This window comes from Chelmon rostratus, chromosome 5 (genome assembly GCF_017976325.1).
Source record: "Chelmon rostratus isolate fCheRos1 chromosome 5, fCheRos1.pri, whole genome shotgun sequence".
Lineage (NCBI taxonomy): Eukaryota > Metazoa > Chordata > Actinopteri > Chaetodontiformes > Chaetodontidae > Chelmon > Chelmon rostratus.
In genome coordinates, this window is record NC_055662.1 from 8,055,829 (window position 1) to 8,073,084 (window position 17,256).

Genomic DNA, 17,256 nt, shown 5'->3' on the forward strand with positions numbered 1-17,256 from the left:
ATTACTCCAGAACTGTCCTGAGAATCATCACATTTTTAAGTTTTCTTCACTATCAAAGTAATCCAGGAATAGTTGTCTGTACATCTGTGGGTACACTCTCACTCTCGTACATGGAAAACCCCTGATCTAACCCAATATTTGGGTAGTTACACCAAATTCCTATTTGGTGTTATTGCACAGAGTGCATGGATTTTAAGTTGATTCATATTCATCTTGTAATATATTCTAAATAAAAAAGTAAATGTGCAACATATGTCAGAACAATGCATTTGCTGCCCAGTATAGTGTGGCACCAACATGGCAAACTGTGTTTACACTATTTGTGACATTTGAAATACTCTGGAAACAAATTAACACTGCAAAGTTTAGATTTTTTTTAGAGGAATATAATGACTGATTTATGTTGTTTAATGTAATCTAATGTCTTACTTGGGAACATGGGAACATGGACACAGTAGCCAGGCTTTTACAATTTCCCTATTCCTGTCTTCTGTCTTCTCTTTTTCTACCCCGACCTCTTTTCTTTCTGGCTTTGGGGAGGTCCTGTGAGCCCCCTGAGCTGGTTGTTGATTCTATTTTTGGGCCCCCAAACAGAAACCTCCTCATCAGCTATTAAACACACATGAATATAAGATGAGAACACATCAAGCAACGTGGATGGGTTAGGACAGGATGGGATAGGGAGCATGGAGGAGAGGTGACGGAGGGAAGGGCAGAGCTACAGTGCCTGTGGTCTTTCATCTCTTCTTGCACTTTGTCTCACATTCTGTGCTTTGCACTCTCCCTTTTCCTCCATTATTTGCTTTCTCTCTTCATAAACCCTTCCTCAATCCTACCATCCATCCCTCCACCTATACCTCCATCCAATGTGTCTGTATTTCCTCCACTTTCCCTCTTTTACCACCACCTCTTGCACACCCCTTTCCTGTCACTTTTAATTTTCTTCACTTTCAATCCATGTGTTTCTTTTGTCCAATCAATCCGGCCAGATATCCCAGAAGACGAGGCTCAGTACTGGACCAGTAAGCTGGAGCGGATCAACACCATGCGGATACATGACGAGGTAAGTTTCCAAAAAAAGTCTCCATCCTGTTAAGACGTTAGAGATAAAGCTTTTAGGGATGTTAAATCGCAGTTCATTAAGGAGTCTAAATGGAATATTAATGCTGAGAAAACAGTGGTTACTTTGATTTTTCCTCACCTTGAAAGTAGGTAGCTTTGGTGGAAGAGTGGTAACTTAAAACCAAATTTTACATGCAGTACAGGATAAACTTTAAAAAGGTGCTTATAAATGTATTTATTGTATCCTGCATCTGCCCACAGTGTAGGAAAGCCATGTAAGATTAGAGGCAGAAGTGGAAGTAAATTTGATTTTCAAAGATTTTCAAGCCATGCCACCTGAAGTGCAGCAGTTTAGAGAGCATGCAGTGGAAATCTTCTATATAGTGTCAAACTAATCAACCTGCAAATGTTTGCAGGTTTCATGGGAGCAAGAAACTATGTATCTGAAATCTCTAAGGTTTTGTTTTCAATTAAGTCGATTTACAGTATATTTTAAAGAAATTAACTCAGATGTTTAGGGAATTGCTTTTGGGTTGTGTGCACAGACTCTGATTATGTATGCTTTTGAGAGCATCCTCCTTCTTTATTTAGTTACCAAATATTATGTCACCATGTGTCAGTGAGTTTGTAGTTTGTTTTGGCTCTCTGCTTCCATCTGATGGCAAACAGTAGTTACTACATTACAGATGATCTATAAATGCTGTACTGCTGTGTTTTACTATTAGATTTTTTTTTATTCAGTTATCCTGAAACCTGCCCCCATTTTTCCCCTGTGATAGTATCCACTGCAGGAAGAGGTCCAGAGAAGACGGATGGCATCTGTGCCCTCTCAGTGCTGTGAGTTTATTGTAAAAGTAAACTTTGATACAATGCATTCATGCCATCACACTTTCACATGTACATTCATGCGTTTTGTGGGTCCTTTGTTCACTTTTGTGTTATTCCACACTTACGGCTTTGATTTAGGCTAAAAATATTTTTCTCCTCAATCCTTCTTGTGTTTCATGAGCAGGAAAATGCATTTCATATCAGCCACCAGCAAAGTGCTGATGCATTTTGGCTCTGACTCATACATCTACACCTCCTTTATTGCCGGTTTATAGTTATTAATTTAAAGTCCCTACTGATTTCTAAAAAATCAAGCATGTTGTTTCCACATGAAGAGGATTTTTGGATGCACCAGCCACTTTTAATGGTAGTAATGAAGAGCTGTGTTTCATACACAGATGTGACCTTTATGAAACTTATGACACTTTTTTCCATCAGCTGTTTTGTTGTATCAATGTCGATCACTCATACTGTACTGTGTGAAATTCATTAAATCGTCACATTACTTAATGTCACTTCTTCACATTGCTTCACTTAGTTCTTATTTATCTCATACTGGCATTACCATGCATCACATCCACATCACCCTTCAAGCTTTACAGATTTGCGTGTCTTCAGTCCCATTACATGTTACACACTCATTTGGCCATCACCAGTCACAGTTACTGGTTTTATTCTTCAGTAATGAAGTTCACTTTTCTTCCTGACTTCTTTGAACACGTGCCTCCATGCCACCAGGCAGTTGGAGTTATTTTGGATGGAGTGACCAGCAGAGTACGTATTGTGGATGTTTTTTCCCGCTGTGACTTGTCATTCACTCCTGTACACTTCTACGTGTACAGGACTGTTTTTCTCCTTTCTTTTTGAATAAGGACCACTGCATGTTTGGTTTGCATCCTTTCTTTGTCTTCATTGTATTTAGAATTTCACATTCTTGTATTCTGCTAAACAAAATACACAGTAACGTGTGTGTGCATAAATTGTGTTGACAATTGTTATGTGCTTATTTGGAGTTACATTATTGATTTGTTACATGTATCCAATTTCTTCTTATTCATGTCATTGTTAGCTTGGTGTTTATGCTTTTTGTATTACATGCCTACTACCACAAGAGGGAGCTTTTTATTCAAACAAGTTTTATTGTTTCAGTCATTCTTACAGTATCTGTTTCTGAGCAGCCTGCCAGTCAGATTAAACCTGAATATAAGCAATGATTTACTGTATGGCAATGGTACAGATGTGGCTTATGCATGAATCATTTTAATTCCTGCCTGTTTCTTTAGAGTTAAGAGTTACACTTTACAAATGTGCCATGTCTGTGGTATAGAAGGATGGAAGCAGAATAAAGTTTCACAGTTATTATTAATTCATATATTTTAGAAATTACATTGTATTGTTTGTGTTGTCCTATCTCAGCTTTTGATGACCATGATAGTGCTATGGATGACCGCGATAGTGACTACCGCAGTGAAACTGGCAACAGACCCCCACGATTTCACAACACCCCCCAGACAAATTCATCAGTGCACCAGTACCCAATAGGACGCAGGGTCCAACATCAAACCCTGTCCAGGGAGACTGACTCTGTACAAAGCTATGAGTTGGACTATAGAGAAATGAGGGGGCCCAGGTAAGCACACACCCACTAGCTGACACACATAAGTAAACACAGAACTTTCTGCCGTCATCATTGCAGTACCACTTGAGAATCATTTGTATTCATGCGTACTGTATGTATAAAGGTCCCATTTGAAAACGGAAGTTGCACAGCTTTAAATAGTTGTACTTTAGGACATACAGCACCTGTATGCTTTACTGTATGCATTAATTATTTCTGTTGTTAATATCATATTAAGTGTGTGATCAATTTAACACTGTTAATATGTTGTTTGTACCAGTTCACAGATAGTTATATAGAGATGCTTTTGTCATATAAACAATGAAACAAAGTAGTCTCTGTCAAAAACAGATAAAAAGCCATTACAGCCAACTAGCTACCAAAATGTTGACATACAAACAACAAACCGGTACAACTTACTTTCACCTAACAACTGTGGAGGAGTTTTCCATGAGCATAGGCAACAGCACAACTTTGTGACAAAAAATGTGAACTTTTAAATTCTGCACACTGTCAAACAAATTCCACACCTTCCACATGTGTGCATGGCTTTTTTCATTTACTGTTTTATTTCTTTACTTGCATGAACACTTTATTTATCATGTCTAATCTCTCTTTCTTTTTCTTTACATCATGTTCCACTGCTTCCTGCATGGCACTTTTTTTTCTTGAATCCAGGCAATCAAACAGTATAGGTGGAGTAAGAATAATCCCTGTTGACTCAGGTATGGGTGTGGAGGATTGGGAGAGTAAATATAAAGTGCCTGACTCAGGTGTCTTGGATGATTACTTGGACGCTGAGCAGAAAATGTGGGAGGATGAAGATAAAAGCATCATCTACCGGATCAGTGACAACCCTTGTGAGTCCAAAGGAAGCAGGTTCTATCAGACAGTAGAATGTGATGCACAATCCCCTGAGGATATGGGAGACTCGCATGGCAGGCCACACAGACAGAGGCATGGCTTTGGTAGTGGAGAAGTACGTTTAGTTTATAAAGAAGCTGGCAGTTTTGAGGATGAATCGTCGCCTCCTGAAATTGATATAATTCCCTCTGTCAAACAGCAACGACAGCAGACAGACAGGGAAGGTCTGCTTTACAAGACCAGACTGTGGGCTAAAACTGCCTTAGAGGACACACTTGAGAGCTATGCAGCTTTTCGTGAAGAGGAGGCTTCTCGGGAGGAGGCTGCAAGGATCAGGGGGAGGAGTGAGTATGGCTCAGTAGGTTCAGATGAGATGCAGTATTCCTTTGGATCTGAGGAGGAACTAGATGACCTGGCATTCACTGAGGGGGATGCTAGTTCTGAATATGAAAGCTATTATTATCCTGGCAAGTATATGTCACCATTTGGAGGACAGCACTGTTCATGCAAAGGGAGAACAGGTCGTGGACAAGATCCGATGTTGTCTCCTGTCGAGGAGCCAAGTGATGAATATGTAGATGCAATGGATGAACTTCAGAGCTTAGTTCACTCAGTGTCTGAATACCTGGCTGTGAAAGAGGAGGAGATCAACAACTATGAATCAATGCCTAAATCAATTAGAAGAAAACTCCCACCACTGCCAACCGATGCTAAAGTTGAGCAACCCGGGGACAGTAATAGTGAGGAAGTCAAACCTGAAGTTAAGGAGGACAGTACTGTTGAACAGGGTATAGCTGGAGTAAAGAATGCCATGAGCTCATTATTCAGTACAATCACAGGATCGAAGTCCACCACTGAAGCAGAAGCCCCTGGCACAACTCCATCACCCCAACCACCACAGGCAGACTCCGGTATTTCAAAACTGTTGTCTTTGATCCCTAAAGCTAGCTCTGACACCACAGAAACCTCTGGCACCACTGCAACAGATCTACCTACATCCCAAATACCTCAACCTGAGTCTGGCATTTCAAAGCTGCTTTCATTTATTCCCAAAAGTGGTGGTACTTCCCCGCCAGTAGCCATAGTTCCTCCTGCCTCGCAGGAGCCCACAACAGAAAAAAAGTTTTCCCTTCAGTCTCTTTTGCCATTTCAATCATCTGAATCAAATCGGCAAACTGATGCTGATCAGGCATCAACACATGTTGGCACAGGGGCACAAGATAGTGCAGCCACTGCTAACCAATCTACGTCTGGTTTTGAATCCATGTTAGGAAGGCTTAGTCCTTTGAGGCTTTTTTCCAGTGCACCAGCATCAAGAGAGCCATCACCTCAGCCATCAGAACAGCGAACTGCGTCTGCTGCAAGCAATGAATCCCAAGTGTCTGTAAGCAGAGCTAAGACTCCAAATAGAGAGGGCTCACAAACAGAACAACAGTTATCAGGTGAGACAAGACCAGGTTCAGGAAGTGGATCAGTTGATCTATTACCAGATACAGGAAGTGGATCAATTGAGCTTTTTCAAGAAACAGGAAGTGGGTCAGTAGAGCTTCTTCCAGAGACAGAGTCATCTGGTGAGCTACCAGATATTCAGCAAAGAAGAACTTCTGCAATATCTGAACCAAAACCTGAAAGCACTTCAGAGGAAACAGGATTCTTCAGTCCTTTTAAGAAATCTCTCTCTACCCTCATATCAACAGTTCCTCCTGAAAATTCCTCACAGAATGACACCAAGCCTGCAGAGGAATCATTTTTGGGCAGCAAACTCAAAATTCCATTTTTCTCCTCTGAAAATATTTCCACAACAACCCCACCAAAAACAGAAGGAGGTGTGCTTTCAGGGATTCTTAAGTTTGCATCCGGTGAAGATGCCAATGCCTCACCAAAAAGTCCATCCCCCAGCCCTGCTAGAACTCCCTCTCCAAGTCGTGCTGCACTTCTGGAAAGTGTACCAAAAGGAAATACAGAAACAGGCTGGTTTTCAAACCTGTTTAAGGTAGCCCCAAGTGAACCTAATAAGGAACCTGCAAAACCACAAATGACTCCCACGGTGATACTAACCAAACCTAGTGGTCAAACTGAGCCCCATCCTGAACAAATGGTCCCTGAAACCACAGAGAGTGCTATCAACAAAACAGAATTGTCTCAAGAGCAAACACTGTCTGAAAAAGATCCCCAGTGCAAAACAGATGACCAGCCTGAAGTAGATGTCACATCTAAAGATCAAGGTCCTTCCAAGCTGGTGGACCAAGTCAGATCACAGCCGCAAGCCTCACAGGCTCAAGGAATTCTTTCTGGATTGTTAAAACTAGGATCAGCAGAAGATGTGTCATCTGACAAGAAAGTCCAGGGAGGGGATAGTCAGCCTCAACAAGGTGGGCTATTTTCAGGCCTTTTTTCATCACCTTCCCAGTCTTCTCCCCAAACACAACAGAATTCTGCCACACAACAGTCAGGAGGACTGTTGTCTGGATTTTTAAAATTTGCCTCTGACAATGTTTCTGCTTCTACAAATCAGTCGCTGTCAACATTGCCAGGAAGTCAGTCTGGACAAAGTCCAACTCAAAAGCAGGGACAACCTGCTGCACAGCCACCTACTGGAGGACTCTTATCTGGGCTCCTGAGAAAAGCCACAGACACAGTGACTGTATCTCAGCCAACTCAGTCCAGTCAAGAGTCACAACCAGATGCAGCTGACCATACGGCAAAAACTGAAGAACCTGAACAAAACTTGAGTCAAGGGACTACACCTTCAACTCAGGCAGCAGGGATTTCATCAGGTTTCAATAAATTAGGTTCAATGGAAACACCTCCTCCTCACCATGATCAACCCGACCCGCAACTAAGACAACCTGAACTCTCAGACAACCAACAACAACAGCCTGACCCAACAACAGAAAAACTACATCCAAAAGCAACACCAACAATGCCCCAACCTAGTGGATTGTTTGGCGGTTTATTGAAACTCACAGATACCGCTTCCCAGCCATCAAAAGCACCTCTGGCAACACAATCTACACAACCAAATCAGCAATCAGGTAACATGTTGTCAGGACTATTTACCAGGATTGTGGAACCTAGTTCTACTCCATCTCAGCTAAAACCACAGTCTAATGCTCAAGAGACAAACCAAAGACCGGCACAGCAAGCAGCTCCTCAACAAGGAAGCTTCTTCTCTGGTCTTTTCGGAATGGGAGGACAAGACTCTGCTCCTGCAAACCCAGCTCAGCCCTCACAAAACCAGCAACAGAGTGGCCCATCCGGGCACCAACCTACTCATCAACCAAGCAATAGACAAAACCTACAACAGCAAAACCAAGTCCCTCCACAACAGCCCCCCAGTAGTCCTGGAGGGATGCTAACTGGATTATTAAACAAAATTGCAGATACAGGCACTCCACAGTCTACAGTGGGTCAACCAGAGCAGCAACAGACACAAAGAACAGTCCCTAAGACAACCCAACAACCACCACCTAATCAACAGGGAGGCTTCTTCTCTGGGCTATTTTCAGGAGGTCCTACTACTCCAGCACAGCAGCAGCCACCTGTTAGACATCCAAACCAGCAGCAACCACAACAAGGTAACAGACAACCTCTGCGTAGGCAAAACCAGATACCTCCACAGCCTACTGCCTCTGCACCAGAGCCACAGCAGAGTGGACTATTGTCAGGGCTTTTTAATAAGTTATCATCAACAGATAATGCACCACAACAGCCCCCCTCACAGACTGGGTCTCAACAGGCCAATAAATCAAACATTGTCAGACCTGGTCAACAGTCATCTCAACCTAGTCAGCAAGCTGGATTCTTGTCTGGTCTGTTTGGTCAGACATCACCTCAACACCAGCAACAGCCTGAAAAAATGGCAAGTCCTCAACAACCAACCCAACAGCCTAGTCAAAGTGGAGGCTTGCTTTCAGGTATTCTGAAGCTTGCATCTGGCGAAAATGTACCGCAGGAACAACAGCCACCTCAACCTGGTCAGGCAGGTCAACAATCTGTTAAATCTGGGCAAAATCCAGCCCAGTCTGAATCAGGGGGATTATTCTCTGGCCTGATGAACAAGATTTCAAGTACTGTAGAACAATCCTCATCACCTTCTGATCAGGTGAACCTTCAAACAACACAGCAACAACATCAGCCACGTGCAGGACAGGGGCGACCACAGATTCAGAGAACCAAACCAGTGGAGATGCTTTCCTCCCAAGATGTTGCCACAGATAAGGATTTAAAAGGTCCAGCTCAAAAAGGTTTCCTCTCAGGCCTATTTAGCGTCACAGAGGAGCCATCATCAAAGACACAGCAGCCATCAACCCCTCAGCTTGGGAAGGAGGAGTCAAAAAACAGTACAAGTAGCACATCTCCTGGTTTGTTATCCAGCATTTTCAAAACAGGACCTAGTGACATTACCAATTCAGCTCCTGGAAAGGAAACTGAAAAAGGCCTTCTTGATCGTTTACTACCAAAGTCTAAGGAAGATATCCCTTCAAGTACAGCAACACCCACGTGTGGTGTTGATAGAGCTACTCCAGTTGATACCCACAGAGAACCTCTGCAATCTCAGGTTTGGCAAGATCCTACAATTTCCCCAACCCAACGTTATCTTGAGGAAATTCAGCGTCTCTTGTATGGGACAGCACATGAGTACGGTTACAAGGATCTTTTATACAACTTTACAGAGCACGGTGTTATTCTGCCAGAGCTCTATGAGCATCAGTGTCTCATAGAAGCTTTGCTGTGGCAGCAACTTAATGATTATGCCCTTGCTGAGGCCCTTGCCACTCAAGTTCAGGAACACTCCAAGGCAAGCCAAGTACATTTACCACCAACAATTAGAGGACCTCAATCAGAGAATCACATATGGTTAAATCCTACGGATATGGACATGAGTAATTTCAATGTACCCTCACATCCGTGGCAGCATACTGCTGCCCAGCTTTTTGAGAGCAGAAATCGTTTCCTTGAGCCAGATGAAGATCTTGTTTTGTTTGACATGAGTTGCAGAGACAAGAAACTGTGGAGTAGCTGTGACCGTTTGAATGATCTTGATAGTAAAAGAAAACCGTGGATTGTTGGAGGTAGTGCTCTAAATCTGTCCATGGAAAAAACAAAAACACGGCTAAGTAGATGTCAGTCACTTACAGAAAGTAGTGCACTGGAATTCAGCAAAGTCATTGAAAAAAGTGGTCTTAATAGTGATGTAAAAGATGATGACTTCAGTTTAAAATCAGCAACTGAGTTTTTGAAACGACTTGCCACAAGAAAGGGTCCAATGGATTTAACACGTGGTGCTATGGATTTGAGCAGGTCGGCAGGAGTTACAGGGGGCATCGATGATGAAATGTTTTTTGAGGATTCCGAGTGGTATCAACAATGGCTTTCACTATTGGAGCAAGGGTTGTGGTGGCCAGCTGAGGTTGGGGACTGTGGATATTATGTTTATACAGATGAGGAATACATTTATTCCCTTCTAACTGACAGAGCTGGTAAACACCTCTATGCCTGTGCTGCACCAGAGGATGTACAAGCTCTAGGAAGTATCACTGAACATATTGCTAACATTCTGCAACAAAAAGAAAAGGACAAAGTGACCCTCTGTGGCTTTAAAATCTCCCTCTGCACTGAAGATCAAGGTTTCTGGATTCCAGGCCAGCAACAGAATAAATTAATACTTTCAGATGCACCCATGGACCTTACTTCTGCCCTTAAAAAAGGTGAAAAAATAATGAACATGAATTTGGAAAGCTTCTCTCAAATGTTTCAGGAATCTATTTGTTCTCAAGCAGATCAACCTGTTGACTTTTCTGTGTACAAGCTTAAAAAGATCAAGGTGGAATCAGTACAAAACAGTTATAGTTTTCAAGAGGAGCCAGTGGAGGCTGCTGATCTAACTTTAAAGTCACTGAAAGGTGGACGTGGAGGGCCATACTGGAAGAATCAGGGGATAAAAGATGTGCTGACACTCTCACCTGCACCTTCTCCAAGGTGCTATTCAACACAAATTTCTTCAAACAGACGTCACCCAATTCCTGAAATCACAATTGCACACGTAGATGATAAACCTGCAGACCAACCAATACCAAAGTCAAGCTCCGTATTTTCAGCCACCACAGGAATCACTGAAATGTCTCTTAAAACTAATGCAAGTAAAGCTGATACACTGTCATCCTCAATACCTGCTACATCACCACCAGTGTCTAGCAAGGTTTCGGGTAATTCAAGAAATTCTAGAAATCTTCCTGAGACCCCATCAGCTTCAAAAATTCCAGGATTTGTCCAGTTGGGAAGGAAACTGCCTACACCACAAACTGTCACTAAAGCTTCTTCAGGTCTTTCAGCACAGGCAACTTCTTGTAGGAGTTTACCCACTTCATCTTCTACAACTGTGGCTTTGCCTTCCATTTCCCCGCAGAGACCTCAGCTTGCAAGGCAGCCATCGCAAGCAGACAAACCCAGAGTATTAGCACAAGCAAGTAAGACTACAGTTACAGGCATGTGTGACAATAGCAAAGCTAGTATTACTTTAGCAGTGGACCAAAAGCAGCCACAAGATTCATCTGAGAAAATTACACCTCAGTTACATATATTGAATGACAGCTCGACTACTTACAATGAGGCCCACCTTTACAACAGAAATCATAACTTTGTCACTCCCACTGACCCACAGATAGGCAACAAAGTCCTAGATTTCTCTGCCACAATTAATAAGAACAAAACTATAAAACAAGAAGTTGCAACAGATGCCAACATAGAATCTACACAAAAAGAAGAAGTTGTTGATTTTACAAAGTACAAGTTGAAAAGATTTAAAGAGAAAAAACAGATGGATGCTAAGGCAAATGTGGACTTAACTGACAAGGTCACAACTGCTGTAGATCTAACTAAACAGAATGAGGAAGAAGAACTTGAATGTCCTAATTCAGAATACCCCTCATTACAACAAAGTCCAAAAGTTTCAATACTGACTACAGTTTCTCCGAACAACTATATGCCACTTGATAAAAACAGCAAATCAGAGAGAAAATTGCCCAGTCCAGAAGTTAAGGTTGGCCATTCCTCTTCTGTAATGCATATCCAAAGGCCACCAGCCTCCCACAGTATTCCTATAACTGAGACAATCCAAAGTGCTGTTACAGCCTCTGGTAAAGCTGCAAGAGGCATTTCATCCAAACCATCCGTTACATCTGATGAATTACCAAAGAGTTCTGATACTAATGTAATGTTATCCACAACAAGAAGCTCTTCAATCACTCCTATTTCCAGTGAAGCATCTAGCCCTACTGGACATGTGGAACAGCCTGCAAAAATTGGATCACTACAATCTGTATGTACCTCACCATTGGTACGCCCTTTTATGAGAAAACAAGTGGACCCTCGGGGACAGCAAGTGAATCCTTCACTCAATTTACATCTAAAGATACAGCAAAGTCCACCAATAATTACAACTGGTCCTAGACAGCAGATTCCTTGCTGTAAGTCTAGTGGACAGGCTCATCAGTATCAGGAGACAACTGCACCAGCAAACTCGATTAAAGCTGCATTAGATATGACTGCCAAGAAAACAACTCAGGAGACTCAGCAAACTGTTGTGCCATCAAAGGATCCTCTCTGTGAGGCACTGTCACTGACAAAGAGAAAAACATTAACTTCTGAGGAGGCAGATGCAAGTTGTAGTCATCATGAATCCATTGACTTGTCATATAGAGGAGAATCGCCTGAGCCTCAGGGACAAACAAAAGAATATATTGATTCACTACCTGTTCAGAAATGCCATTCTGATACTTTTAAAGGTAATCTCTTTCAGTGCTCTGTTAGCAAAGAGGAGCTTCATTTTGGTAGTAGGAGGACATTGTTAACGAGACAGCAGTCTCTTTCGGGTCAGTCTTCTGAATCCCTTGAAATTTGTAAACCACAGCAGAAAGCCACAGCACCAGCCAATACAGTTAAGGCCACGCTAGACATGACTTCTAAATCTTCTGTCAAATTAAAGGAGGTGGTTCCAGAAGTAAAAACAGATGACACTCTTAATAAAGCCATACCACTTACAAGAGGCAAGCTAAGTTCCCGTGAACTTAGACGAAAAGATTCTGTTGGATTACCACTAGTTGTAGATATCCCTTCTCAGGATGCTCTAGGTAACATAAAGCTCAGCTCCCCGTCAAATTTACAGCAGGAGTTTGAAATTAAGAATCAGTTTCATTCAGATTCTATTTTATATAAACAACAATCATCAGAGAGCAAACCTAGTGTCATTTCCAAGTCAAATCACTCAACTTTACAGTTAACACATCAGACATCCACCTCAACAAAACCTGTCACAGCTGCAGCACTTGATATGTCACCCAAGCCATCCCAAGCTACACTGAAAACAACACAGCCAGAACATGAGCCTACTCAAAGTGAAGCAATTTCGCTTGTTAATAAGCCAAGTCCAAGAGCACTTGCCAGAAAAGATTCTGTTGGCATTCCCTTGGTAGTTGAACCAGTACCACTGGAATCAACATGCCAGAAGCAACCTCAAGCCTTGATCCCTGTGCAAAAACAGCAAACCCTTGATAAAAATATTGTTCCTGTTTTGCATCAACCACTTACCAACCATATGACAGTACAGTGCTCCAGTGTAAGTGAGACCAGTGGTGTGTCACAGCCCAGTATTCAACCTTATCCACTCTCTACAGCTCCAGCAAACTCTGTTAAAGGCACATTAGATATGTCATCAAAGGCATGCTTCTCAGAAACTATGCTAAACTATTCTGATCCAGTATCACTGGTAAGGACAAAGCCATCAAGCTTTGCATATTCCCAAAGAGAATATGTAGGTGTTCCACTCATTGTGGAAACCCATCTCTACCAGGAGCAACCTCAAAGGCAACGGGCACTGGTAGGATTGCAAGAACAGATGCAACAAGGAATTGTGCAAAGTGCATCTCAAGAAATAGATCAAAGAGCATCAGCACCTGCCAACTCCATCAAAAGCTTCCTCGACATGTCTCCAAAACCACAACAGAAACAATCTGAAACAACTCCCAACATCTTGTCAACTGGAGCTGTGGCACTGGTAAAAAACACTGCAACTGTAACAAGGAATGGATCAGTTGGTGTAGCACTCACAGTGGCGCAATCTGCACATCAACAAGAAAGACAAGCCTTGAGTGGAGTCAACACGACTGAGACACTTCATAGACAGATATGTACCTATCACAGTAATGAGGTATTTTCTGTTTCAAGGACCCCCTACAAGGACACGCTCCAACAAAACAAGCCAGTGGACTTTTCTGCCAAAGACAGCCCAAATACAAGTAGCATTTCAAGTAATCACATTGAACCCCAGGATGGACAGCCCATGAATTTCACTAATAACAAAGCAAAGAAAGAAATGTTTGAAAGAAGACAAACTGGAAGGAAATTAGAAAAGAAAACAACAATGGGTATTGTTGACCTAACTGTGGATCCTCAAAGTAAAACCAGAATCATCAGTCTTCAAGATGCAACAGATCTTTCCTCTCCTTGTGTGTCTTCTCTGTCTCAATGTATTGTTTACAATCAGCAGCAATACATATCTCCACCCTTTCCTGAGGAGATCAGAGAAGATAAAGCATTTTCACAAATTCAGAAGTCACTACAACATAGTGAATATTCCACCGATAAACAGGCCACCACTCAACCTGGAATACATTGTAAAACGCAGTCAGAAACAGGACTGAGCTCTGCCCCATTGAACACTGCAATTTCTTCTTTGGTGCCTATTCAAAGGAAGATGCAGTCTCCTCAGAATTTTGCTTCCCAGGCTAGGCAGCACAGTACATCTGCTACATTCTCACTAAACAGTGCAAAACAACAGATTAGTAGCATACATGTTGAATCCACGAAGCCTGATCAGTTGGCTCCAAACATACCTCAGTTGCAGACACAACATTCAGTCCCACTACAGCAGTACCAGCAACCTGGCATGGAAATTGGTTGGACTTCGTCCATTGCTGGAGCTCAGCCAAAATCTACAAAGTTGCAAAGGCAAGATACAAATGTTCAGCATGACATGACCTTTAGACCCAAAATTCTTATCAAGCAGCCAACTGTAGACAGCTATGGGAGCATTGAGGAAAGCCCATTGGAAAGTGGAACAATGACAAGTAATGGTCAGGCATTACCTCCTTTTTCTAGCCATCAACTGTATCGTATATCCCAAGCAATTTCTACCCCACCATCACTGACAGCTTCAGTTATTCAGCAAGTACATGAGAGACAAAGAATTGATCCTTCTCTACCATCTTTTGATGTACAGTCTGTGCCAGATTGTTATGCAAAACAACCTCTTCAGCTTTCAAAACAACCTGATCCATGCCCATTCCCTGTCACTGTCCAGCAATATCACAAACCAACTGTTCCCTCAAGCACTGCAGCTTCAATTCAATGTGTATCAGGGATTGGCGCATTTATGTCACAACCTACCACAAAACATGACCAAATGTCAAAGAACCAGGGCATTGGAGCTGAAAAGCAACAACCAGAGGTATCTTCAACACCAGCAGGATCCACCTCTGTTAAAGGTTTGATTTCATTGTTTGGTGGTTTAGGTTCACAACCCTCTGTCAGTACAAAACCAGTTGCTGGTATGACCCACCACACTCAGAGTGTGTCTATACCTGTACATCACAGGACACAAGTTACTTCAACACAGACTCCTGCTTTCAGCCATGTTGCAGTTACTCCTGAGGAATCTACATTTAGTGCATCTCCCATGTGCTGCAATGCTGAAGAGACAATTGCCCCACCAACCCCTGTTGTTGAAATACCAGAGACAGTAAACCCACAAATGTCTCTTGTGTCTCTGCCTTGCACACCAGCACTTGTTAGTGACCAAGAAGACTCTGCTTTGAAATTACTAGATGAAGGTTATGATGTGTCAAACAGAAAAAGCCTTCTTACATCTCCAACAACACAAACAGAATCCTTTGTGGAATCTAGCTCACTGACAGTTGGAGGTGAATTAGCTACTTTCTCACCAGCTGAATTGTCCAAAGATCAGTCTGCAGCCCTGCATACAGAGTTGGCTTCATCACCATCAGTAATTACTGAATCACACTGCAAAGGAGAAGGTTCAGTTGTATGTGTGAGCCCTCAAACATCCCCAGTGATATCACCTGTGGTCTCTTCCTCCAGCGAGTCACCAAAGCATGGCTTCAAATTTGTGTCTATTTCTGACAAACAGCAACCACAGGCAACACCAAAAGCAAGTCCAGAAACAGAGACACCGGGGAAAGAATTGCCCACCACTGAATATACACCAGCCAAACCACCAGATACAATGACATTCAAAGGAATTCGAAGTAAGGGTGATTCAGTAGAACTTTCAGAAATACTGTTGGAGGTTGCATCTAAAGCAGGCATGTCACAGCAGCAAAGTTCAGATGAAACCAAGCAAACTACATCCACAGAATCTGCTAATGTCAGCATTAAAGTTGGTGAGGTCTCTACTGTAGCTGACATATCACAGGAGGAAATTAGCCACCCAAGGTCAATCTACATTGGCATTAATTGCTCTGAAGTGCCTCCTGTTGATCTGGAAATTGAAACAGTTGAGCCAAAACCTTATATTAGACTACCCCATATTTTTGTCTCAGCAGCTAGTTCACCGGAAGAAGAGACAGTTGAACACAAGTTCAATGAATGTAGCAAGGCTGAATTGCCAGAAGTCAGTGCTTCAGAAGATATGTCGACCATTGCAGTAGCACTACCAGACTCTAAGGATTCTCTACCTTCCAATATTGCGGCACTGTCGGATATATCAGAGGATGCTAGGGATACAGAAATCAGTAGCGCCGAGGCACTCATTGAATCAGAGATGTCCCTTGCACTGACTACAGCAGATCATGCATATGCAGATAAACATGACTCACAGCACAACCTCACCAAGAAAGGCTCAACCACAGAAGTCAAACTCCCAAAAGCTGAAGGAGATATTAGTGAGGCTTGTGAGCCACCACTTGAGCTGTCTTTCAAGGACAGAAAATCAACAGCTCCATGCTTAACAACACCTGAAAAAGTCAACCCTCCCAGTGACCAGGTTGAAATCACAACTTTAGTGCCAGCACCTCATGAAGGTGCTCTGGAAGAGTTAGACCATGAGGATAAAAGCACAACTTTAGATGTTGAATTGCCTGAAGAAGTTCAGTCTCTCAATAAGTTGTCACTGAAAGAAGTACAGTCAGATGTAAAGTCACCTGAAGGAGTCCAAAAGCTTGATGATAAAACTGAAACGGTTGTCACCTTATCTACCCCTGAGCCCAGTCCTATCAACCCTCCCACAGAGGAAATCAAAACCTCTATGGAGGATAATTTACCTGTCAAGGATAGTCAGCCTGAGCCTGAACAGCCCGATGAGCAACCAGGAAAAGGCTTATTTTCTATGTTCAGTGGCTCCACTGCAACCCCACAGCAGATGTCCTCCCAAACTGGATTATCAATACTTGGTGGAATTCTTCCTGGCTCATCTGCCAAAGACACTCCTAGTACAGGGTTACTCTCAATGTTTGGGGGGTCAAATGCCACATCTTCCCCTGGATCCAAAGACCCAACACCTCCTCTGTCAACCCCACAAGAGACACAGGGAAAAGGCTTATTCTCTATGTTTGGTGGATCTAGTAGTCAGCCACCATCTGGCCCAAGAGGTCCAACTTGTGGAAATGTGCGACCTAGAGGCCCTTCACCCAAAGAACCTCCAGGCAAAGGCCTTTTTTCCATGTTTGGTGCATCTGCACCTCAGCAACCACCCATTCCCAGAGGTCATCCTGGGGGTAGTACCACACCAAAAGGACCATCCACTGGAACATCTATGTTTGGTGGCATCCTCCCAGGTTCTACTACACAAAAAGAAACCCCTGGTGCTG

At 42.7% G+C, this 17,256-nt stretch overlaps 1 protein-coding gene across 2 annotated transcripts in view; it reads left to right on the forward strand.

The window, feature by feature from the left end:
* The window catches only part of LOC121607207 (protein unc-13 homolog B-like), a 181,070-nt gene that overhangs the window by 43,513 nt on the left and 120,301 nt on the right, over positions 1-17,256 (forward strand). For both annotated transcript variants that reach the window (XM_041937920.1, XM_041937921.1), the window contains exons 6-8: positions 990-1,063; positions 1,842-1,899; positions 3,307-3,520. In XM_041937920.1, coding sequence (XP_041793854.1) covers positions 990-1,063; positions 1,842-1,899; positions 3,307-3,520 — 346 coding nt within the window. The remainder of the gene's footprint in view (positions 1-989; positions 1,064-1,841; positions 1,900-3,306; positions 3,521-17,256) is intronic.